General features: G+C 45.0%; 1 protein-coding gene across 1 annotated transcript in view; it reads left to right on the forward strand.

Moving 5' to 3' along the window:
• UBE2G1 (ubiquitin conjugating enzyme E2 G1) overlaps positions 1–24,159 on the forward strand; it is a 103,237-nt gene that overhangs the window by 69,010 nt on the left and 10,068 nt on the right. Inside the window, exons 2-5 of the mRNA XM_055305109.1 lie at positions 3,043–3,145; positions 12,403–12,500; positions 17,528–17,706; positions 22,461–22,582. Coding sequence (XP_055161084.1) covers positions 3,043–3,145; positions 12,403–12,500; positions 17,528–17,706; positions 22,461–22,547 — 467 coding nt within the window. The 3' untranslated portion in view covers positions 22,548–22,582. The remainder of the gene's footprint in view (positions 1–3,042; positions 3,146–12,402; positions 12,501–17,527; positions 17,707–22,460; positions 22,583–24,159) is intronic.

The following is a 24,159-nucleotide window of genomic DNA, read 5'->3' on the forward strand; positions in this document are numbered from 1 at the left end:
AAATGTAAATCTCATGGTCACCTCATTGTTTTAAAAACAAAACACCAACCCTTCAGAGGCTTGTCATTGTCCCATGGATACAGGGCTTCTGACCTTCTGTCTGCCCTGGGCTGTATACCCTCCTTTGTTCCAGCCAGCTCTGATCCCTGTTTCAGGTTTCTGTATAGGCTCCTCTGTCTAAGCCTTGCAGCAACCACCCAGATCCTTTGTCTTATTTCAGAGGTCTCCTCTGATTTTAGAACCCCTTTCCTGTCTCTTGAGGATGCTCATGTGCCCCTCCAAATCATTGCACTGGGTACTTCCATGGGAATCGGGGTGTCATGCAGAAGTATAATTGGGAACTTAGCAGAAGTATAATTATTGGGAACTTAGCAGAAGTATAATTACTGGGAGCTTAGCTGAAGTCAAAAGATTATTTGGTAAATTATTTAGGTAAGACCTCATGAAAACAAGCGTTTGTGAAGGTGTGGTATCACTCTGCCACCATAGGTGGGTGGAACCTGCTGAATACCTGTGAGTCTAGGCCTTGGGATCCCCTGTTGGGGGCAGAAGTCACAACAAAAGTGAGATATTGGATATCTTCAGTGTTGCTTTTGCATTACTTACAAGCAGTAGATGTGATCACTCCTGTAGAAGAAAAGCATGGAGGGAATGTGCAGAAGAATTTTGGGAATTATGATGCATTGACAAGAGTGAGAAGCAGTCATGTACTTTATGGGACATGTGAGGAAATTCCCAAGGGTAATTTTGACCATATGTGCTACTTTCAGGGCTAACCCACCTCCATTTATAAAACTCCACTGGACTTCTGATGGAAAATGCAGCGGGAAGATGATTTCTGGATAAATGATAGAATCTTCCACAGGTCTTGAATACAATGTTAAAGAAAATGGTCTGAGAAATATGAACATGTTCATCTAGAAAAAGAGCATGAGTGCCCTTAGTGTATGGTCTGTGCTGTGCCCTACCCTGTGGACCGTGACATGGGTCTTAGGGTGCCCCCTCACCCCCGGAGCTGGCATGAGCGTTCACATGCAGAAGCAAATGCAGTTCCTAGCTTCATGTCTTTCCATCCTCAGTATCCTCTTAAAAATATCTTAGACTCGCCATTTATTTGAAAGATTTTATTTATTCATGAGAGACACAGAGAGAGGCAGAGACACAGAGGGAGAAGCAGGCTATCCCCCGGGGGGGGGGGGGCGATGTGGAACTTGATCCCAGGACCCCGAGGTCACAACCTGAGCCAAAGGCAGATACCCAACCACTGAGCCCCCAGGTATCCCTGACTCGCTATTTAAAAGTAAAAATACATTTCTTGCCCTTTGAAATACAGTCCTGATTTAAAACGTTAGATAAGTCTACTATGCCTTTTAGGCGAAAACTTAGACTTTTGTTTATTTATTTATTTAGTTTTTTTTTTTTTAAACTCAGACTTTAAAAAAAATCTCTCAAATAATGAGAAAAGACATTCGTATTTAAATATAAATAAAATTTAACTTTAGGCTCGGTGTTTCACTGGCATGTTGGAGTGTTAAATCCTAGTTGTTGAAATAGCACCACCTTCTTATTTCTCAAAAATTAAGATCTTCTGGGTTGGTAACACACTCTGTTCGGTCCTCTGTAAAAGCACTCTGGGTTGTATTACACTCACTAGTGTCCTTAGAGCTCTTTGAGCCTGACGGCAGAAGCATGAGACTCACACCCTTGTTCAGGCCCCGAGTGTGCGGTCCCCACTTCTCACTTGGAGCCAGTTGGTGCTACTGTTTGAGCTCCTTGTTGTGTTTTTTTTTTTTATATAGAGGGTGTATATATATTTTCTATCATAGTGTTGATGGCTTTACAGGTGTGTATGTATATTAATATATATCAAGTTTTATTTAAATATGTGCGATTCACTGAAGGTCAATTATACTTCATTAAACAGCTGTTTAAAAAAATCTGTTCATAATACCCACTATCAGTAGGTCATTCTTTTTTTTTTTTTTTTTTTTAAGATTTTATTTATTCATGATAGACACAGAGAGAGAGAGAGGCAGAGACACAGGCAGAGGGAGAAGCAGGCTCCACATAGGGAGCCCGACACGGGACTTGATCCCGGGACTCCAGGATTGTGCCCTGGGCCAAAGGCAGGTGCTAAAACCGCTGAGCCACCCAGGGATCCCCAGTAGGTCATTCTTAAGCCTTGTTGGCCTGTGCGCCCCCACCTCACTAGTATTTTGCTTCCACCATCCTCTGTCCACTCCATAGCACTGTCTCTCTGGAAGGGGGGAAGCTCATGATGCCACTGCCGTTGCTGTAGGCTCCAGCTATTCTTCTTTTTAAAATATATTGATTGACTTAAGTAATCTCTACACCCTATGTGGGGCTGGAACTCAGGACCCTGGGATCAATAGTCACACTCTCCCGATTGAGCCAGCCAGGTGCCCATCTGGCTGTTATTCTTAAGCCATCCCATATGCCGGAAGCGTGCCTGGCAAAGGGGTCAACACACATGGGTGGGCGAGACGCGAGGAGTCTTTGCTCCCTCTGTGCTGAGTGAGGAATCATGCATGAACACTGGCTGTGGATGTGTCCCCCTGGGGCTACAGAGGGCTCGACAGATAGACACACATTAGTATCAGTGAAGGCTGGGTGAGCTCCGCAAACTCCAACAGAAGGTATTAGGTCCTCTCGTGGTGCTTTTGAAAGTGTCCCCCAGAGCACAGTCTAAGAATTAAGAATGCCTGGGCATGCTGGCTTCCCTCACCTGTGGGCCACAGGCTCTGAGGGGCTGGGCCTGATGGCCGTGTGTCAGGATGTGTCCACCACGGAGGTCCCCCCAGAATGCTGAGAGCCTGCTGGAAACCACGGTGGACGTATGAGGGGCCAGGTGACCCTCTTTACAGAAATGCAAGTATTTGGCCGTCTGGTAGCATTTTGCTAATGGACCCCAGTATATCTGCTAAAAGGTTTGGAATTTATACTATGTATATTCATATTCTGTAATTTATCTGTTGGGTGAAAATTTTATGCCTAAAAGTTCTAATTTTTTCTCCCCCACAGAACTCAACAAAAATCCTGTGGAAGGCTTTTCAGCAGGTTTGATAGATGACAATGATCTTTACCGGTGGGAAGTCCTCATCATTGGTCCTCCTGACACACTTTAGTAAGTACCATGGAACTGATACTACAGTGGCTCTCATCATTAATTGAAATCTAAACTGCTTTGGCAAACTGAAGTGAAATTATCTTTTAAAGCAGTTGAAATGGCTTTGTTTAGGTGAAATTGTTTGTACTAAATGATCATGTCTAGGGTTTTTGTGTTCCGCTTGAAATTCTAGTGTCTAAAACCTGTTGTGCCGAGACACCCGCACCCCAATGTTTATAGCAGCAATGTCCACAATAGCCAAATTGTGGAAGGAGCCTCGGTGTCCATCGAAAGATGAATGGATAAAGATGTGGTATATGTATGGAATATTACTCAGCCATTAGAAATGACAAATACCCACTATTTGCTTTGACGAGGGACCTGGAGGGTATTATGCTGAGTGAAATAAGTCAGTCAGAAAAGGACAAATATTATATGGTCTCATTCATTTGGGGAATATAAAAATTAGTGAAAGGGAATAAAGGGAAAGGAGAGAAAATGAGTGAAAATATCAGTGAGGGTGACAAAACATGAGAGACACCTAACTCGGAAATGAACAAGGGGTGGTGGAAGGGGAAGTGGGCGGGGGGTTGGGGTGACTGGGTGATGGGCAATGAGGGGGGCACTTGGCAGGATGAGCACTGGGTGTTATGCTATATGTTGGCAAATTGAACTCCAATAAAAAATTTAAAAAAGTTGCTTTCTTAAATATATAATAGTTTCAGAAATTCCGATATTCTTAATACCTGGAATAAATTTATTACAGAAAAGCTATTTTTAAGGTGAAATATATATACTTTATATGAAAAAAAATATATATATAGGTCCTCCTGACACACTTTAGTAAGTACCATGGAAAGCTATTTTTAAGGTGAAATATATATACTTTATATATATACTCTATGTATTTATATATATATATATAAATAATGTTTGTTACTTGTTCCTTGGATATTGGATTCATTTTGGCAGGATCAGGGGGAGAAGAAAATTCTTGGTTGAAATGTTTCTCCCTCTTCCCTACACTTGTACTGTAGTGTGCCTTCACCCCCAAAGGGAACGTTGTGATTTCAAAGATAAGTCTTTGCCTTTCTTAGCACGTTATCAGTTTACTTAAAGCATAGTATTACATCTGGCAGATGTTCATGCAGAACAGTTTACATGGCAGTGTCTTCAGGCTGGAGAGAACTTGCCAAGATCATGAGTGTTAGTGCTGCTTTAATTGGGTCCCCACAGAACACTGCCCAGAACCAAGGTGTTCTGACCCTTGAACTAATAGTGAGCTAATGTTTACCTTTTCCCAGGTCATAAAAGTGATTGTTACAGCTAATCAATTAATCGTTGTTAACTGATGTGAAGTTAGCAGAATGTAGTGGTATCAAAGAGCAAGAGAAAAAGAGAGATGGGATTTCTTAAAATATTTTGTCCTACCTTTTAGATTCAAAGACCACAGTCTTATTTTCTGCTCTGAATGTTTGCAGACTATCTTAAACTTACTAATAGTCTGTGTTCTGTAAGATGGATTGTTAGTGATGAATGTAAGTTCCGTACTGTTTATATAAGTTGAGGTTTTGGAACAAAACACAGTGACCTTCTTAGAGCCAAACACCCAAGGGACAGAGGGCAGATCTGTATCTTGACTTTCTTGGGGACTACACTTCCTTGCTCAGCTGTGGTCCTCGACGCTATGCAGGCAAGGATTTGGATACAGTGGTTTCATTTTAGGTGTTAAAAGATGCCCCCCCCAGTAAAATACCTGATGGAGAAGAAAATTCAGGCTACTAGTTACCAGGGTAGGCTGGCACGGGACATACAGGGTGAGCTGTGGTGTGGGCTTTGGGTTTTCTGTCGTTTGGAAGTGATTCATGTTTTGTCACGATTGTTTCCAATCAGAGTTTTTGCTCACGTATTTCTCAGTGCTGTGTGTGTATTGGTGATTGCTGCAAATTCCATGCAAACATGGAATGGTCGTTCCATGGTGTTAGTTTGGGTAGGTAACAGTAGCTGTTGAAAACCATCTTTGAGGTACCCCCCACCTTCATATTATTTAAAAGCAAATTTCTTATTAAATTTTGCATGTAAAAACTATACATATAACCTGGTTTATAAGCCTGATGAAGTCCAGGTTTTCAAGCTAAACACATGACATGAAGCTTTACTTGGGAAACACAGTGACGTTCCAGTGGCAGAGTCTTGTTACTCTTCCAGTTGATGGGAGGTAACAGGAAGGATTCTTCTAAACTGGTGTCTGTAGAGAAGATTAGTTAGGCTTTCAGGCATGAGCTCCATTTCTCAGGACCTCGTAGAGCTCTCACACGTCCTCGTGCAGTGCTGGCACGTGTCTCTAAAGACTATTAGCTGCTTCTTATGTATAACATGTACCTTTGGCTTCACCAGAGAGAACCACTTTTTAATAATCGATGTACTGATTAATAGCCCATTCTTTCCATCAATTAAAAACTTATTTCAGTCTTCAGTATACGTTTAAAAAGTGCTAGCTGCTGGTCTGAAATATGGGTAGCAGAAGCCTTTGTGGCAGCTCCTCTGGAGTGTAGCCGTCCTGAGGAGACAGCTGGAGGCCTCCGTGCACAGTCCTTCCTGATGGGACAGCTGTGCCACACACGCATGATGAGCATCCTGTGAGTAATGAGGCATTATGGCCTTTGGCAGACATCATAATAACCATCCTGAATAACCTGGATAGAATTCCTTCTTGTTAAAAATCTTTTCTAAGATTCATGTGCTGAAAGTTATGGTATTGTTTTTTTAAGGCTCTCAAAAAAAAAAAAAAAAAAGAGGTTTACTGAGCCTAGGCCATCCCTTTGGCAATTTCCTATTTAGAACAGTTGCAAAAATAAAGCATTACACTGGTGTTTACATTGCTCCTTCATCTAGTCCTCAGATGTTTTCGAGCATTCTCATGTTAGATTCTGGGAACACAACCTTGGTTAAATGCAGCATCCCTGCTTGCAGAGCGGTTACCGTATAGTCGGCAGAACAGATCACCACATGGTCACTTACCACACTGGGTAACGGCCACGGTGTTAGGGCAGCTCACTGAGGGTGTGGCCGGTTTGGGGCACCAGAACTTTCCCCAGAGGAAGCTGTATCTCAAGTGGGAACTGAAGAGTGAGTTAGTAGCCTTTTTTGGCTACAGGCAACCGAAATCTGAACATAACTGGCTTAGAGAATAAGAATTTGTTGTCCTGCACTGGTAGCAAAATGGTTAGAGCAGTTTTGAGACATGTGAGCATTTCAGAACATCACCTGAAGGAAGAAGAGAGGCTAGGTTTTTCTTAGTTTTATGTGTTTTAGACACAATCTAGAGACTTTCCCCTGGGAGCTCTCCAGCTGTCAGAGTTGAGTCACCTGCTCATTTTTACCCAGTAGCTGGTAAGACGGACGAGATGGCCACAGTGGTTTAGATAGCTATTCTGGAATGGAAGAGATTGGAACTGTTAGCAACTGAGTAGGGATCAACTGGACAAGTGTTCTGGCAGAGGCGGGGAGGGGGGTGGTAATGACGGAGCCACGGTGTTTCCTAGGGGAGCTGTGCGTCATGGGCATGGAAGGTGGGATGCTCCACGGTGTGGCTGCGGAGAGAGGTGAGCACACGGAAGGTCCAGATACAAGGTTGGACAGGGAGTGGAGGGCCACTGGAAGTTTATCAATGCAGTCAAAGGGCTTGGATTTGTATTTGGTCCTGAGGACAAAGCACAACCACTGGAGAATTTTACCCCATGAGCCACCAGTTAGGTTTATAGGGTACAGTGTGCATCGAATTCCTGAGTATCACAACTTTGGGATTATGGATTTCATTTTCCTTCAGCTTACTTGCATTTTATTTCTGCAAGAAAAATTTGTTCTTAACACTGTTATTCTAAAAGTTTCTTCGTGGTGGACAAGATGGGCTGGGAGTTGGGCGCTAACCATAGCAATCCCCGGGAGGGAGATGTACATCCTTTGCTCAGAGGATAGAGTGGGAGTTCCTGGGGGCAGATGAGCCCCGAGGGGGTAAAGAGAGGAAAGTGTGTGGAGAAGTAAGCTCTCGAAAAGTGTTAAGAATCCAGTATTTCATAGTGTGTGATGATGTAACAGTAAGGAAATTCCCGGTGTTCTTGTAGTCGCCTGAGTGGTGTACAGAGAGTCAAGGCCGCATTGCAGTTGTTGGAGGGGTCTGTGGGGTGCAGGTGTGCAGACTTCCAGTGTAAACCACTGCTCGCAGGGCACACAGGGGGCTAGGGTTAGAAGTCAGTAAAAGTTAACGTGGACTGATCACTTCACCACCTAGCAGATGATGTATGTAGTGACAGCAGGAGTTAGTGACGTGAGTCATTGGCCGTCATGTAGTCACTAGAGGGCACTCTACACCATTCAGTTGGGTGATCAATAACTAGTCATCCCCGCGTTTCCCGAAGCCCGAGAGTTATCACGAGTGTTAATGTAGCCGTTGTAGTTCTCCTTCCATGGTATTATGCGTCTGTTACCGCTTCCTGGTGCTGAGAACAGGCTCTCTAAGCTGTGTTTCTGTGACAGCTGAAAGGTGTGTGTGCAGCCTGCCCGTGTCAGGTAGCATCCAGAAACAGACATTTTAGGCAAGAGCGGCAGCATGGTTTTTAAAGGAAGCTCAGGAGACTCGGATATCACTACATAATTACGAATTTTATAAATTTGTACCAGTGAATGGTGAGTGTGTACCTTCTCTTATCTCTTATTCTTTCATCATCAATGCCTAGTCTGTTCAAGAAGTATGCTTTATTTTATTACTCCTGGCACGGGTGTGGAAAATATGGAAAATAATAAGATTATATTGCATTTTATTGTACTGCGTTTCCTTGAGTGGGTATAGGAAATGTAGAGTCGATTAACCAAACTCTGGTTAATATTATTCTATAGTAACAACATCCTTTTACAGTTCTGCTTAAGACTTGGAAGCACAAGCCATATGTTCTGTAACGAGAATTTGGAAGGAATGAACCTTGTACCCGCATTGCTTACCAACTGGTGTGTCAGTGGCAACGCCACGTCCCTTACCACTCAGCTCCCTGACCCTGCCACTTCTGTTTGCCGTGGTGACTTCGAAGTTACTTCAACTTTGTTTTAGCAGTTTTGTGTCTAGGGTAAAAACCCCATGCCCAGGAATGTTTGGGATACTCACTGTTCTGTTGCATGTAGTAGCAAAAAATTTGTAAGTAATCAAGTATCTTATCTGTATGAATAAATTGTGAAATGTGGCAGATAAAATGAATGGACAAGAAACAGGTATGACCAGGAATATTTTTAAAAGAACAGTGTTGAGCAAAATTTCAGATGGCAGCATTCAGGATGTCGTTTAAATAAAGTAAATATGGCAGAATGATAGAGTCTGGTCTCTGTAAGATTTCTGTAATTTAATACAGAAACAGTAAGTGAGGCTCATGGAAGAGGGTTCAAGAAGGCTTATTTAGGTTTCTCAACCTTTTCAAACGTGAAACTCTCTTGGTTTCTCACCCCTTTTTAACATCATGCTGATAATTGCACTATTAGTATCTGTGATGTAACAGAAGATATTTTTTAATTCATAGATGCTTTTTACTGAACTGTCATGTAACTCAACCCAGTAATATTTTTGCAGATTTGGAAAGTAGTAAATATGTGACATATGAACGTTTAGTTTATAATATTTCATGCCCCAGGGGTGGTGCTCCTCTTCCCAGTCTGGCTGTTCACCGGGAGTTTGCACCCACAAGCCGAGACCACTGAGCTTGGGTTTTAGAGAAACAGGTAGGAATCCACTGATAGGAGGAAAACTATCAAGAATAATATGGTTGGTTCAGAGTGGGGAGGACTCTGTAGAACTCTGTAGACAGAGTGAAAATTATGTGCTTTAAACCTTTTGAGATAATTCTTTTAATAAAATTTGATATTTTAAAGATTAAAAATTTAAGAGAGGGAGGCAGTTTTTCATGACTGGGATTCCAATCAGCTAATAGAAAGTGAATCTAATCAGTCAAAATGAAGACCCCTAGGGATGCTTCCTCAATACAGAGGCATGCAGGGCTGGGTCCTTGGACCGAAGCACGAAGGCTTTGTGGCAGCTCTTCTGATGTCCTTTTAACGTAGACTTTTAGCTGTTTTCTCTTGGTAGCTTTCAAACTGGCCTTTTTTTCCTGCCATCATCAGAAGTGTTTTACATCATGACCCAATGCGTGAATGTAGATTACAGTAGTAAAAATGGGCTATCTGGGATTAGTGCCAGTGTTTTCTACTCGAGTTTTATTAGGAAAACTGGTTAGTGACTCATTTAGTTGGCTTTGTAGCCGCAGTTTGAAAAGCGCGTCCATACGTTCACAGGTCCCAGGGTCAGTCTGGCACTAAGTCCGCATAGGGAGGGGAGCTGTGTGCAGCCCTGCCACCGACATTGCGCAGGCCCTTCCCACCAGGGCCCTGCTTGCTTCCCCTTTGGTCCGTTGTCCGTATGTTAGGACTGGAGGCTGTGTGCCAGGCATACACTTGGTCATCGTTCTAACTTTTTTTTTTTTAAGATTTTATTTTATTTATTTATGAAAGACACAGAGAGAGAGAGAGAGAGAAGGGGGGGGGGCGCAGAGACACAGGCAGAGGGAGAAGCAGGCTCCATGCAGGGAGCCTGATGTGGGGCTTGATCCCGGGACTCCAGGATCACACCCTGGGCCAAAGGTGGCGCTAAACCACTGAGCCACCCAGGCTGCCCCTCGTTCTAACTTTTTACCCCGGATATCTGGACCGCATTCAGTCTGTTCTTCCAGCACAAAAGGAAAAGATGGGGGATCCCTGGGTGACTCAGTGGTTTGGCACCTGCTTTTGGCCCAGGTTGCGATCCTGGAGTCTTGGGATCGAGTCCCGCGTTGGGCTCCCGGCATGGAGCCTGCTTCTCACTCCTCCTGTGTGTCTCTGCCTCTCTCTCTCTCTCTGTGTCTATCATAAATAGAAATAAATAAATAAATCTTTAAAAAAAAAAACAAAACAAAAGGAAAAGATGTTCTTTCTTTTTCCTGAGGAGCTTTTCTTCCAGTGGCTTAGTTTGAGTGTCACTCATCTTCCTTCCCCATGTCCTTGCAAACAAATTCCATTTTTTCCTCTTTTTTTGAAGCCTGGTATTTGTGGTGTTTCCCCATCCAGTTATCCTGTTCTTTAATTGCCAAACTTTTCAAATTGTCCTGCACATCATGCTTTTCCTGGACCACCCCATTCTCCCTCTGACCCTCTGTAGCCCTATCCTGTTGATTTTACCATGATGGTGTCACCATGGTTACTCTGCGTGGTGGGAGCCCATCAGTCTTCCCTGGGTGTTCAGAAGTATTTGGTTTTAATGATCTGCTGTCTGTTTTAAAGTTGTTCCCCCAGAAACTTTGTGCTCAGAAAAGGCGATAAAAATTAATGCTTGTGGTTAAAAATTCGATCTATATTGAAATATACAAAGCAGAGAAGAAAAGATCCCATCCTCTTGTGCTCTGTCTGTAGTAGGGTTGTGTTTGCTGATGGTTTTCTATCTATACAGAAGAATTCCCTGTTTTTCCTTATGAGGGACAAATGGGCTTATCCTATAGATACTTGATTTTTTAAAAAATTTAATATTAGATTGCTCCCATCATTCCAGTAGTTATTACTGGTATTTTGCTTGATACTTTCTTCTGCCACTACAATGGTAAGTTCTGTGAAACTAGTGGTCTCTAATGTCTGCTTCTCTGTTTTATTATTTTACATAGAAGAGGGCCTCACACAAGCAGGTAATCAGTGTATATTAGTTCAATTAATGAAAACCATTTAATGACCTGAGAATCCCATTTCCCATTTCTAATTGATCTGAAACAAATATAATCACATGACCCTGCTCTGATGGAGCGTACACCAAACCATAAAGAATCAGATGTGCAAATAGATGTTGGAATTAAAAAATGAAGGCAGTGTGATAAAGGGACACAGTGGATAGTTAAGAGTGGGGAGTCAAGTAAGGTCTCAAGAGGTAATGTTGAAGCTGAGTTCTTTTTTTTTTTTTAAGATCTTATTTATTGGGGTCCCTGGGGGTCTCAATGGTTGAGTGTCTGCCTTTGGCTCAGGTCAGATCCTGGGGTCATGGGATCAAGTCTTGCATCGGGCTCCCTGCAGGGAGCCTGCTTCTCCCTCTGCCTATGTATCTGCCTCTCTCTGTGTTTCTCATGAATAAATAAATAAAATCTTAAAAAAATAATTTTATTTATATAAGAAGAGTGAGTGAGTGTGTGAGCATGTGTGGGGGTAGGGCAGAGGGAGAGGGAGAAGCAGACTCCTTGCCATGTGGGGAACCCGACTCAGGACTCGATCCCGGGACCCCGAGTTCATGACCTGAGGTGAAGGCAGATGCTTCATCGACTGAGCCCCCCAGGAACCCCGAAGCTGAGTTCTAATTGACAAGGGGAGAAGGGTATTTCAAACACAGGAAATGGCCCATACCAATGACATAAGGCAGGAACCCAGTCATACGCCCCACAAGGCTGACTTGATGTCCTTGGTTTTTGCTGTTAACGTAATACTCATTGTACTGGTTGACAGCCATTCCAGAACAGATCTAAGACAGCACTAAAATAGCCGTCACTGGCGGTATGTTCTATTAAAATGAGATAAAATTAAAAATTCAACTCCTCAGTTGCATCGGCCATATTTCAAGGGTTATGGGCTACCATCTTGGACAGCGTGACTATAGAGCATGACACCACTTGGGAAGTCACTGGAATGTAAACTCCTTGAGAGACTTTATGCTCCTAGTGTCTGACAGGTAAAGGGTGAAGAAGTATTTGTTAAATGATGAGATGAATAAATGAATGGATGAATGGAAGTTCAGCACATGTGTCCCCATGGGGAACAGCCAGTATGTGTGTGAATTCTGAGTGAGAAAGAGCTGATGTGAGCTGATGAAGGGACAGAAGACGGCCTGGAGTGGAGGGAAGGTGGTAGTTGGAGGTGAGGATGGAGGAATTGGCCTTGGCCCCACGGACAAAGTTACACCCCTGGCCTCTGACATGTTAGAGTTGCTGGCACAACAGTGACGTGACCTGGTACGGATGCCTGTTCCTTCCATTTTCCCAGCTCTGTGAGAGTTTGGTGAAGTGTAGGTGTAGTAGCAGTCTGTTAACTGACTGTGTGAGTGAGGGAGACCCAGAACCTTGATTCCCTTCACTTAGAGTTGGCAGCCAGCATCCTTGTCTCATGTTTGTTGTCTTTATTGTTTGTTGATACACAGAACTCACGGCAAGAACTTGTCTTTGTTTTTCTTCCAGCGAAGGTGGTGTTTTTAAGGCTCATCTCACTTTCCCAAAAGATTATCCCCTCCGGCCTCCTAAAATGAAATTCATTACAGAGATCTGGCACCCAAATGGTAAGTTTATCTGGTTTTACTCTGACATGTGTAAATATGATGACCCATCACTGAGGTTTTCAAGGTCAATGAGAAAGAGGTGGTTGTCAGTGAAATCACAATGGGATTTCTGTGCCCAGGTCACTGTGTTCATTATGCGCATGGCCTTGTGTTCGTTTGTCTAGAACAGCAGGAGGAATAGACCTCATATAAAAATATTTATTTATTTACTTAGTTTTCAACTCTTTGAGACTCAGGGTTTCATGAGAGGCAAGGTTATCACTGGGTAATACTTGCCATGAATGGAGTGCTTACAATTGAGGAGACAATTTCCAAGGTATGAGGTGACTCGAGCTACTGTGGAGAGCACAGGACTAATTAAACCTGGATTTTAAATTTATATTTCTCATCTTTATTCTTAGACTGTGGGCAACGGTTAACTTTTTACCTATATTAGCTGTTAAGGGAAGCATCTTGCTGGCCTTAGGAGGTGACCGCCAGGGTCAAATGAGCTGTCCCTTTGGAAAGCATCCAGTCCTGCTGTGCATGGAACGCGGTGACACTGACTCTTCTACCCAAAGATGTATTACCATTTAAAATCCACTTTGTGGGCCAAAGGTTGGGCTAGGTAAAGTGTGTTTGTACACAGTCTCCCTGAGCCTTTGCCCTTGGTTTGTGGGGTGGGCTCACGAGTGTTTTTTTCTTGAGTGTCAATATTTTGTCACCAGAGTTGTCGTTTCTGGCTCCTGCACTGATCTGCGTTCTGCTTCTCAGCATCGGCGCTGCGTTGCCAGGGAGCAAAAATCCGTGAGAGGGAGTGAGTGAGTGAATGAAGGCTTTGTTACAAGGATATGGAGAATATGGGAGAGCCCAGAAGCAGATGGGTGTCGGGAGACCCAAACTGGGGAGCAGAAAGCCCTCAGGAGCCCCGTGGGGAGCCAGCTTCATTGCACGTGCCGCCCTGACCGCCTCTCCTCGGCTCTGGCGACTGCTCTTACCTTCCCTTGTGGGATTTGACGTGTCACAGGCAGTCTTGCACCCGTCCCAGAGGAAGATGGAAGAAAGCTTCCGGGTGTTGGCTCCACCGCCTGTTGGCTGCGTGGCTATAGGCAAAGCCTCTGTGAGCCTCAGTTTCTCTGAGAGCCCTGCGTGAGAGTCTCTTCCTTTGGGAGGCAGGAGAGCAGTGGCCTGGTAGTTTACGAGGACAGCTGATGAAATGAGGGCTTGTTGTAGGTTGGAGAGACTTCATTTTGCAGGCCACGAGGGGAGAGGCGGTGGTGAAATCACCAACACTTGACTGGAGAGCAGAGGTGCTTCGTGAAGAAAGGGCACCTGAGGAGGTGGTGGGGCGGAGAGGGGGGCAGGCCTGGAGGCAAGAGAGGCCATTCCAAGGGAGAAGAAGGCAGCCATGAACTGGGCCCTGAGGGGAAGACGGTTCCTGAGTCTCAGGGGAGGAGCGGACATGCAGACGTGTCATTGGGAGGAGAGTGTTGTTGCCACACGGGCGTTGGGCCACACGGATGAGAGGCTTGGAGAGTGCTTTCTAGAGAATGTGATTCTTAAGCGGAATTTTGACGTGTGAACACCTGGCTTTAACTTTGTTCCTTGGGCTGTGGGTTCGCATTAAATTCTGGTGCTTTATTTATTTTTTTTTATTTTTTAGAAGATTTTATTTATTTATGAGAGAGAGAGAGAGAGAGAGAGAGAGAGAGAGAGAGAGAGAGAGAGAGAGAGAGAGGCAGAGACACAGGCAGAGGGAGAAGTAAGCTCCATGCAGGGAGCCTGATGTGGGACTCGATCCCCGGACTACAGGATTGCACCCTGGGCCAAAGGCAGGTGCTAAACTGCTGAGCTACTCAGGGATCCCCAAAATCTGGTGCTTTAAAACTGTGTGGCAGATTCATTTGAGTGTGTCTCCTTCTGGAAAGATGACACCCATGGAGGAAGGACTGAAGAGTGAGCCAGACCAAGGGCTGGGAGACATGTGGAGGATGAAAGCTTGAGTGGAGAGTCAAAGCAGGAAGGGAGGTTTAGTTCCTTTCACTTGCTGACTAGCAGCTGTGGGTGGTGGTAGTGAGGGAAAGATTTGGAAGTGATGGGCCACTCACAGAAGGTCTGTGGAGTCAAAGCCACATCAAAATACGTTACACCCACCAGGTGGCTCCCGTCTAAAAGGAAGATGACAAACGAGTATTGGCGAGGGCACACAGGAGTGGGAACCTTTGTCCACACTAGAAAGATCACAGCGGTGCAGCCACTGTGGGGGGAGAGTCTGGCGGTTCCTCAGGGGTTGAACATGGTTACCTCACAACTATTTCTAACTCACTCCATTCCTACTGGGTGGAGAACCAGGAACGTTGGAAGACATGTCCACACAACACTTGCACTTGAATGTTCCTGTCCCAGGATTTGTCATGGTGAAGCATTAGAAACAACCGTCAGAAGTCAGGCTGAGAGGCCTGGACGGTGAGGGATCCCATGGGCTCGAGCTCGCATGACAGGTGTGCTACAGGGGTTGGGGCAGCCATCAACTGGGTCCCTTGTCGAGGGCTGGGGGCTGGCTGTGTATAGGCAGTGGACTAAAACTCCAAATGGAGTGAACAATTTCAAGTAGCTTAAAAAAATAAGTTATTTGTTGGGTGTTAGGGCAAGAATTTCCTAGTTTCACATCCTGAAAGGCTAAACAGTGAGATGAGTGGCCACTGAATGGAGAATCAGGCTTGTAAGTGAACCTGTGTCAGCAAGAGCAGTGAGGATCCCTGTTGGGGTGTGAAGGTGACAGGAAGATGGGAAGGAAGCAGTTTGGCAAGAAAAAACTAGACATTTGAGTCTGTAAATGGGTAAAGGTTAAAAACGGACATTTCACCAGAGGAAATGTATTTTCTTTCTTTTTTTTTTAAGATTTTATTTATTTATTCACGAGAGACACAGAGAGAGGAAGGCAGAGACACAGGCAGAGGGAGAAGGAGGCTCCATGCAGGGAGCCTGATGTGGGATTCGATCCTGCGACTCCAGGATCACACCCTGGACTGAAGGTGGCGCTAAACCGCTGAGCCACCGGGGCTGCCCTATTTTACACTTTTCTAATTTAAAGATTTATTTATTTGGGAGATAGAGAGAGAGAGAGAGAGAGATGGGGGAGGGGCAGAGAGAAAGAGAGAATCTCAAGCAGACTCCCCACTGAACACAGAGCCTGATGCAGGGGCTCCATCCACGACCCTAAGTTTATAACCTGAGCCAAAGCCAGGAGTCAGATGCTCACCCCACTGAGCCACCCAGGCGGCCCACTTGGATTTTATATTTTAGACTGTAATTTGGTAGTAGGTATGGAGCCTATAAAAACCTTTCACTTAAAAAAGTTAAATTATGTTTAAAATGAAAGGACTCAGGTTAAAGATTTAAAGATATTAGATGATAACAGTAGTTCCCAAAAAAGGAAAATGAGTTTTATTTTTTTAAGATTTTATTTATTTATTTATTTATTTATTTATTTATTTATTTATTTATTTATTTATTTATTTATTCATGAGAGACACTTGAGAGACACACACACAGAGAGAGAGAGAGAGAGAGAGAGAGATAGGCAGAGACACAGGCAGAGGGAGAAGCAGGCTCCATGCAGGGAGCCTGACGTGGAACTTGATCTCGGGACTTCAGAATCACACCCTGGGCCGAAGGCAGGCGCCAAACCACTGAGCCACCTAGGGATCCCCAGGAAAATGAGTCTTAAATTGATTCTGTCTGATGGAGTTCTATAGAAACATTTAACACCATGTTTTCAAAGAAAATGACTTGGAAAAAACCCTCATTATGTGGTACACGATGAAATTAAAGAACACAGTACAAGCATTTTGTGTCACATTTCGCAGTGCGCTTACAGTTTTTCATTACTTTTCCTGCCTCTGGTCTAGTGTCTGCACTCTGCCAATTGTACTGGGAGGTGGGGGCCTGAAGAGCAGCCCAGATGAGGCCCGAGTTGCGGGCCTGTCACGGCTGTGCTCGTACGCCCGTGTGCAAGCAAGCATTGGGGAAGCGTTTGTTGGGGCACAAGCGGTATGAACAGACTCGGGCTCAGCTTCCCCCGAGTTTCTAACAATAAGGCAGGGGCCCAAGTCAGGACATGGAATGTAACTGTTAGGGTGGTACCTGTCACAAGTCTGTTAGACCTCAGGTGCAAAAACAGGGATGAATTAGGCATATTGCCACTGATTATTTATGGGATTTGGACATTTGGTTGAAAAGCTTCTTACGCCAAAAATTCTTAAACTTTCCTGTCTTTTCTAACATTTTCCAAATGAGTATACTTTATTTTCTTCTTCTTTTTTATTTTGCAGTGGAGAAAACTTCACCATAAAAGATTAGTCATGGATTTTTGGTATATTTGTGTGATATAAATGAGCTGGTGGGTTCGAAGTTCACCTTTGTTGTGATCAACATATTAGTTTGTGACTTGGATTTTAAATCCTAGTTTTACAGAAAAGATGCTTTGTGAATGTCATTCACGTTGATGAATTTTCATTGGCAATGTGACATGTTCCTTTTTTGAATTTGAGTATGCTCCTGTCCCTGAAAATGTGATTTTGCCTTTATGTGATTTAAAAACTACATGATGAGGTTACTTCTCATATTTTCTTTAGGGAAGTCTCTGGATGTTTGACTGTCACCACTTTAGATCAGTAAGTTGGTGGGGAATCTGGGAAATCCTCACATAGAGACTCAGCTCTGGAATTTGGATCTGTACTTGATACGAAGAGCAGAGTCATTTTGTATTTCCTGCGTGTAAACCCATGCATGTATAGGCAACTTGGGGCTCTGCACACGGAAGAGATTGCTTGTGTGTGTGTCGGCTCTGACAAGTGGGGCCTGCTGGGTACAATCTTTGGTCTTCCTAAAGGTGAACAGGTTCCATCTTGGAAATCATCTTCTGTATATATTGAATGTTTTGTACAGACCTGTGGGAGCCAGGGCCCTGTCTAAAATAGCTGCTTCTATGTTTAACCACGGTATTGTAAATACTTTAAACAGACTCTCACACTTTAATTTTGCAGTTGATAAAAATGGTGATGTATGCATTTCCATTCTTCATGAGCCTGGGGAAGACAAATATGGTTATGAAAAGCCAGAGGAACGCTGGCTCCCAATTCACACTGTGGAAACCATCATGATTAGTGTCATTTCGATGCTGGCAGACCCTAACGGAGACTCACCTGCTAATGTTGATGCTGCGGTAAGCTGGTCATGCACAATGTTCCCTTCCCTTTAACCACCCTCAACGAGGGCTGCAGTATCTGTGTGTGTGTGTGTGTGTGTGTGTGTGCGCTCGCGTGCGCGCGCACGCGCGGATCTATTCACACACATGTATGTCTCTCTGGAATCTGTACAAAAATAGGTTATAGACGTTAAGTAAGCTTTACCCCTAAATACTTGAACCTGCATCTTTTAAGAATAAGGGCACTATCTTTCATAGCTGTAAACACTCTTCACCTAGATTCACCAATTGTGGAGACTTTACGACATTTTTTTTCCCTAAAGTGTTTGAGAAGTCTTTACAGATGCCGTGACTCTCCACTTGTAACACATCACCAGCCTCTCCTGAGAACAGAGGCATCCTCCTCGTACCCACAGCACAGGTCTGTCAGCGTACAGTCCTGCTTACGCACACGTGGTCCATAGTCACACTTCTCCAATGTTGTTCTTCATACCTGCCTTTTTTAAATCCATAACCTGGGAATCTACATTTTCTTTGTGTTCATGTTTTATTAGTCTCTTGTGCTCTGGGATAGTCTCTTTCCTCAGCCTTCTGTTCTCCTTTGAAAAGCCTTTCATTCTAATTCTTATTCTTAGGACTTTTATGAGCATCTGTCAAAGCCAGGAGATTAAATTCGCCTTTCTTCTTGGGTTACTTCAAACCGATAGAAGAACCTGGGTGAGATCGCCTGTATTATATGTAGAAGAACTACATCGATGAACCCTTTTCAAATTATGCCTTTGAATTTTTGAACTTAGTGAACAAATTGAAATAAAAACTGGCAGAAAAGCCTCCTAGCTTTTACTTAGCTGAGCGCCAGTCTGAGCACTGGAAGCAGTGGGAAGGGAGAAGAAATCCTGTGGAGTTATTTTGAGAGAGAACTAATTCTTGTTTACTTTGATGCATGCTTGGTTTTCTGTAATCAAATCAGAACTGACAAGCTGTATCTTAATCTTCATAAAGGTTAAAATTAAGGATAAAATAAGAGCAAATACCTGAAAGTATGAATATGGAAAAGTTATTAACTCCCCAGGAGAGCAGAGTCTGGAACCATGGGGCCTCCTGAGAAGGGGCTATCCTTGCCTGATGCTGGACGTTTCCATGAAGATGGGAGTAGTTTTGTGCAAAGCTGAACGATTGCAGATGAGACTCTGATCTGTGCACCACAGGCTGTGCGACATCTGTCCTGCTTCTTCTGACTTCATCAGTTAGTTGCCTCCTGTACAGATGGTCCTGGCTTGCACGTGGTTTCGTTTACCTCTTATGTTGGCTTTTCCCTCTTGATTGGACACCTCATTGTGTGTTCCTGTGTTCTGTCGTTTGCTCTTCTGACTTTCTGGTCAGTGGTGCCTGTTCCGGGAAACCCGCATCCTCTCTGGAGACCCTTTCCTGGCCCCTCCACCCTTGGGCTCCGACAGGGCGTGGCTGCCGTCCTGGGACTTCTGCTACCTGCTCTGCTGTTTCCTGGGTCTGGCTTGTCCTCTCTTGGTGGCCATCGTCCTGTTGCCCCACACATTTCAGAAAGGCTCTGTGGGAACTAAGACCTGGGTCCTTACTTGTCTGGACAGGTTTTTATCCTGCCTTGTACTTAAGGGAGCGTTTGTAGAATTCTGGGGAGGGGTGCAGTGCAGCTTTATACAGATTTGGACTTTTTGTGTTATTGCTGCTGCCGAGGAAGCTGATGCATGGCTGACTTTCTTGCGTTTGTGGGTGACCTTTTCTTTCTTTTTCTGTTTTCCCTGTTCCCTTCAGGTTCTTGATCTTCAGAATTTCATGTTGTGTGGCATTTACGATTTTTCATTTCTGTGCGGTAGTCCCTCTTCTTGGTGACGAGGATGTTCTGAGACCCCCGCCCCCTGGGAGATGCCTGAAATTGGGGATCAGTACCCAGCCTGTGTACATTTGATGTTTTTGTTGTTGTTGAAGGTCTCATTTATTATTTATTTGACAGAGTGAGCGAGAGAGCACACAAGCAGGGGGAGGGCAGCGGGAGAGGGAGCCTAATGCCCAACTGGTTCCCAGGACCCTGGGAAGGCAGACCACCTAACCAGCCAAGCCACTCAGGCACCACCCCACGTGAGGTTATTTCCTATTTGTACACACACGATAAAGTCCAGTTTGTGAGTTGGGCCCAGTGAGAGATTTACAGCGACAACTGATAACAAAACAGCAGCTGTAATGGTACCCTCCCTGTAAGACAGGTCGTGGGACTGTGGGGCTTGCCCTCCTTGCCAGGCTGTGAGGTGATCATGTGCTCTCACGACACAATGACGCTGTCTGAGGCAATGGGTGACCCTTCTGGTGTCACTCAGGGGACTGTCTGCTCCTGGGCTGACCGGGCTTGGCCATGGGCTGCTGAGCCCACAGAGCGCACCACATGGCTGTGGGGGGACGCCTGTGGTCAGCATGTCCTTGTGGGACTTGAGCTCCGGGAAGTTTTCCTCATGTATGGTATTCTTTCCTCCTTGTCTTTATTGATTTTTATATTTGAGCACATGCTCCTTCCTGCTTTGGACCTGTAGCTTTTGCCCAGATGGCCTCGTGCTCTGTCCCATCTAAACCTGCACTGATTCCGAGTCCTGTGGAATTCTCCTTTGGGTGGCATTACTCTTAAATTTTTAATAAGAAGCTTTTTCTCTTCTGCGTTTTTATCCTTTTTCATAAAATCATGTCACTGTTTAATTAAATGGTTCTTCCATCTTGTGGGAGTTCTAATTAAATTTTTTAAAGTTAAATCTGGTCATTCTCTGAGGCAGGTTTTTTCTCTTGTATTTGAAGTCTGGGCCAGAGCCCTGTGGGCTTTCTGCTCCATGGGTCGCTGACGGAGCTGCTAGGGTGTGCAGGGCGAGGATGGCACAGGTGCACGCACGGGGTTGACCCCGCTTGGGTGCGGGCTGCGAGCCAGACACAAAGTTCAGCCTGGAGGGGCAGGCCCTCCTGGTGCTAGCCCACGCTAGTGGGATCGTGCATCCTTGTTGTCTGTTAGCATCTCAGGAACATGGTAGACCTTGGGCCTGGGCCATGGGTGGGAGGAAATGCCATACTGTTGAGCTGTGTCCGTTCAGCCCAAGTCTGAGTGGCTCTGTGTGAGCTATGCCTTCTGTGGGGTTGGCCTGGTCCCCCCTTTTCTCTGGTTCCTGCCGCCTGCCTGTGGTCTTCCAGAGGAAACTCTTGCCCCATTTAGATGACTGTCCTTGGCAGCAAGGGTTTATAACCTCAAGAAACAATTTCAGTATGGTTGTAGTAATGGGGTCTCAGGAGAGCAAAGACATGGATGGACCCTTTGCCTTTGGCTTGAAACTGCAGGTAACAGCACCACAGGGCTGGTCCTGGGTGGTGTGTGCCACAGTGGCCCCCGCCGTGCTGGCAGTCCTGGCAGGTGTCTGCCCTGGGCCCCCTCTGGCTGGGGCGCCTCATGCTGCGAAGTGTGAGTGCCTTTCTCCACTGCCCTGTATGTGGGGATCAGCCTTCCTGCCTGGGCCCCGTGCCTGTGCTTTATGCTCTCTGCTTGAGGAGACTCTGTTCCTTGAGACTGACCTTCTCTGTGCCTGAGATCGCTCTTTTCTTCCTTTTACTTAAAAAGTGATGATGAAGTATTTACAGATCTTGTAAGATTTCATCTGCAAATACTTGAGCGGACATCTCCAAGTCTCTGTGTCGGCGTCACAGTGTGTCCCAGGGTTTATCATGGTAGTTGGCTTCCTGGGCTGCCCTGCTTTGAGGGCAGAAAGTTCAAATCTCTTCCTCTGCAGGGGCGAGGAGTGAAGATTTCTAGCCTTTTCTGTTGCTAAATGAAAGATTTTTTTAGAGTTGGAGGAGGAGCCGAGGCCTAGGGAGGGATCTGTGGCAGGCTCCACATGGGTGCCATCCCAGCACAGGGCTCCACCTCACGACCCTGAGGTCACCACCTGAGCCAAAACTAAGTCGGACGTTTAACTGAGCGACCCAGGTGCCCCTGAATGATGTTTTTCAAAACAGAAAAGGGCTGGATGCGTTGGTGAGAATTTTCTGCTGCTCTCAGGTTCGAGAAAATCAGCCCAGTTTTCATAAACTCTGTTGGTGCTGCCTTGGGTCCCGTTCTCATGCCCCCGTGTCCCCTCGGTGTGGCGCATGCACTGCAGCTCTACTTAGGGAGGACCTTAGCGTCGGCTATAGTTTCTGGAGCCTCCTGTGGCCTGAGAGCTAACCTGCAGGTGTCACTGCCCTTCTCAGTAATGTACAACTGTCAATGTTCACCATGCATTCTTGTTTCTCTGAGGATTTTGCCTGTAGAGGAAATTTGCGTAAGGGATTTCTGCTCTCGAGTCCCAGCACACAGTGCCTGGCAAAATATGTTTTGACTACTTTTCTGACTTTTTTTAAAAAAAGATTTATTTATTCATTCATTCATTCATTCATTCATTCATTCATTATTGATTTATTTATTTATTATTTATTTATGACGTAGAGAGAGAAAGAGGCAGAGACACAGGCAGAGGGAGAGAAGCAGGCTCCATGCTGGGAGCCCGACATGGGACTTGATCCCGGGACTCCAGGATTGTGCCCTGGGCCAAAGGCAGGCACTAAACCGCTGAGCCCCACCCAGGGATCCCCTACTTTTCTGACTTAATCAGCTATTCAACGTTTAAAGTGTGCACGTTGCCAAAGCGTTGCATTCAAAATAAAAAACTAGTGTCTGAGATTATAAGAAGAACTTGCATCAGGTCACTGCATGTTAACTTTTGTATCTACAGAAGGAATGGAGGGAAGACAGAAACGGAGAATTCAAAAGGAAAGTTGCCCGCTGTGTAAGAAAAAGCCAAGAGACTGCTTTTGAGTGACATTTGTTCAACAGCTGTAACTTCATTATTTCAGGGTGAGTTCATTTTTAAGTCATACTCTTTTGCCTTGTGGTAAATGGCATATACATTTTTGGAAATTGTGTGATTTGGGTATTTGAACAGCCTGATTTCACTGGCCTCATTTTTTAATGAATGGGAGTGTCCAGTGATCTGTTGTTTTCTTAGCAGAGACTATGTAGCCCACGTGCGTTTTGCTCGGATAGATTCTGAGTCTTCAGCCAGACGGTTGTGTTTCGCGGGTCACGTGGGGTCGTGGTCTCTGCCCCTTGACCATGTGAGATGAGGCTTTGGTTTCAAGGTTGTTTCTTCCGTCTTCACCGCCTGCTGGGCACTGAAGTTTACAGTAAAGGGTGAGATGAGATTTCATTTTCTGATTATTTTTTTCATTTCCTTTTTTTAAAGAAAGATTGTATTGTAAAATAAACTGGCAGGACCATTAAACATCTACCTTCTGTGTTTTCATTGGTCTTCATTCCTGTTCACTACTGATAGGGCCAGTAGGAGACGTCTCCCTCTTGTTGTACGCTGCCCGCAGGCCTTTCTTACATCCAGGAGGGAGTCCAGGATAGAAGGGGACACAGTGTGGACCAGATGTGTAACACTTCAGTTATTCAGTTTCTTTCTTTTCCTTTTTTTTTTTTTAATATTGGTGTGATAAAATTATTTACGACATGTAATATGTAAAGAATCACCATTCCTGATGCATCCCTGTACTGCCACCTGGTTTACACCCTGTGCCCCCCTCTGGCGCCTCTCATTTCTCACGCACCCTATTCTGTGCTTACCACTGGTTTCCTTCACTATTTCATCAAGCTGGTATCCAGGCGGTGTGCTGTGTGACTTTGAACTGTGCGTTAGTGGGGTACACTGTGTGCATTCTTCCGTGGCTCTTGTTGCTTCATGGTATAGTCTTGAAAGTGGTCTGTGTCGTGTCTAGTTGTCCGCGTCTGTCGTCACGGTCACGTTGGGCCCTCATCAGATGTGTCACTGTCCCTCGTGATGCTGACTGCTGTTATCTCCCATGTGGGGAGAGATTTCTTGTCTGCGTGTTTGCTGTCAGAGTGAGTGTGGCTGCCCTGTTTGTTGATTGTGTTTGTGGGGAAAGCCTGTCGGGGTGAACATGTGGGGTGGAATCGCTGAGGTAAGGGTCTGTGCACATCACGATGGCTGAATGTCACATTTTCTCCAGAACGCTGCGTCTTGTTTGTATGTCTATTTATACTCCGAGTTTGGATCCTCTGCTCCACTTGTTATCAGCAGACCTCTGTGTCCGTTTCCACTTGTAAGGGTGTGGAGTGAGCCCTCTGACGTGCGTGGCTGGCCCAGCTGAGGGCCGGGTCACTTGTTAAGTCGTTTCTTCTGGGAAATTCCTATTCTGTTAGCTTCTGGATTTGTATCCTGGTCGGTTCCCTTTCTTTGTGGTATTTCTGGATAAACAGAGTCTTTGTTTTTGTTTTGTTTTGTTTTTTTAAAGAGAGAGTGATTGTGCATGTGTGCACATGAGCCGGGGGGAGGGAAAGAGTGTCAAGCAGATGCTGCGCTGAGCAGGGAGCCCAGCACGGGGCTCAGCCTCACAACCCTGACATCATGA

The sequence above is a fragment of the Nyctereutes procyonoides genome, unplaced genomic scaffold (genome assembly GCF_905146905.1).
Source record: "Nyctereutes procyonoides isolate TBG_1078 unplaced genomic scaffold, NYPRO_anot_genome, whole genome shotgun sequence".
In the NCBI taxonomy this organism is placed as follows: Eukaryota; Metazoa; Chordata; class Mammalia; order Carnivora; family Canidae; genus Nyctereutes; species Nyctereutes procyonoides.